Source organism: Penaeus monodon, chromosome 15 (assembly GCF_015228065.2).
Source record: "Penaeus monodon isolate SGIC_2016 chromosome 15, NSTDA_Pmon_1, whole genome shotgun sequence".
NCBI lineage: Eukaryota > Metazoa > Arthropoda > Malacostraca > Decapoda > Penaeidae > Penaeus > Penaeus monodon.
Window position 1 is genome coordinate 28,859,377 of NC_051400.1, and position 866 is coordinate 28,860,242.

Sequence of the window (866 nt, forward strand, 5' to 3'; positions counted from 1 at the left end):
GCAGATGATAAAATACATATTTGCTGATTATAATTCTACTTTATTCAAGCAATTCTGATTTTCTTTTCATCCTAAAAGACCTCTAAACTGGCAGTACAAATTGGCAGAAATTATTGTATACAAGTGATGTACTGAAGGTTAATATTATAAGTGCCATTGAATAATTTCAGACGCAACATAACTATCTGATTGGAGGCCTCATCATATGGAAAGACTACGAGATCCAAGTGGCTGCCTACAATGTCAAAGGAGTTGGAGTCTACTCTCATGGCATTCGTGTGAAAACTAAAGAAGGCGTTCCTGCTGCACCTCCAAAAGATGTGAAGGTTGAGGCACTTAGCTCGACTACGATTAAAGTTATGTGGAAGCCTCCGGATCCTTGGATGATTAATGGAATTAATCAAGGATACAAGTTGCAGGCGTGGAAGGGTTTGTGTTTGGGAGTGATTTTTTTTTACATTGAAGTCATGGCAATTTGTTGGTATTTGAGATTAATTATATGCATATTTGTGTACAATGTCTATATTTAGAAGTATACATGAAAGATCTTACACCCAAATTAAATCACAGTCTTTATTATGAAGTCTCAGAAATGTTAATGTCTTATGTCCATTCTTAACAGTCCAACCAGAAGATGGTGTTGAGCCTGATAAGACAACGACAGTGCCGCCAAGTCCATATCCTGATGCTGTAGAGTCTGCCCAGCTTGTTAATCTTGATAAATACACTGAATACTACATCACTGTCTTGTGCTTCACCCATCCTGGGGATGGCAACAGATCTCAGCCCATAAAAATCAGAACTCTTGAAGATGGTAATGTATAATTATAGCAAGTTTTCTCCTCAAGAATGAAATAAGTTAGAAT

General features: G+C 37.1%; 1 protein-coding gene across 10 annotated transcripts in view; it reads left to right on the forward strand.

The window, feature by feature from the left end:
• The window catches only part of LOC119581918 (protein sidekick-like), a gene marked incomplete at its 5' end in the record, with an annotated part of 27,628 nt that overhangs the window by 10,557 nt on the left and 16,205 nt on the right, over positions 1-866 (forward strand). For all 10 annotated transcript variants that reach the window (XM_037930081.1, XM_037930082.1, XM_037930085.1 and 7 more), the window contains 2 exon segments: positions 171-429; positions 623-814. In XM_037930081.1, coding sequence (XP_037786009.1) covers positions 171-429; positions 623-814 — 451 coding nt within the window.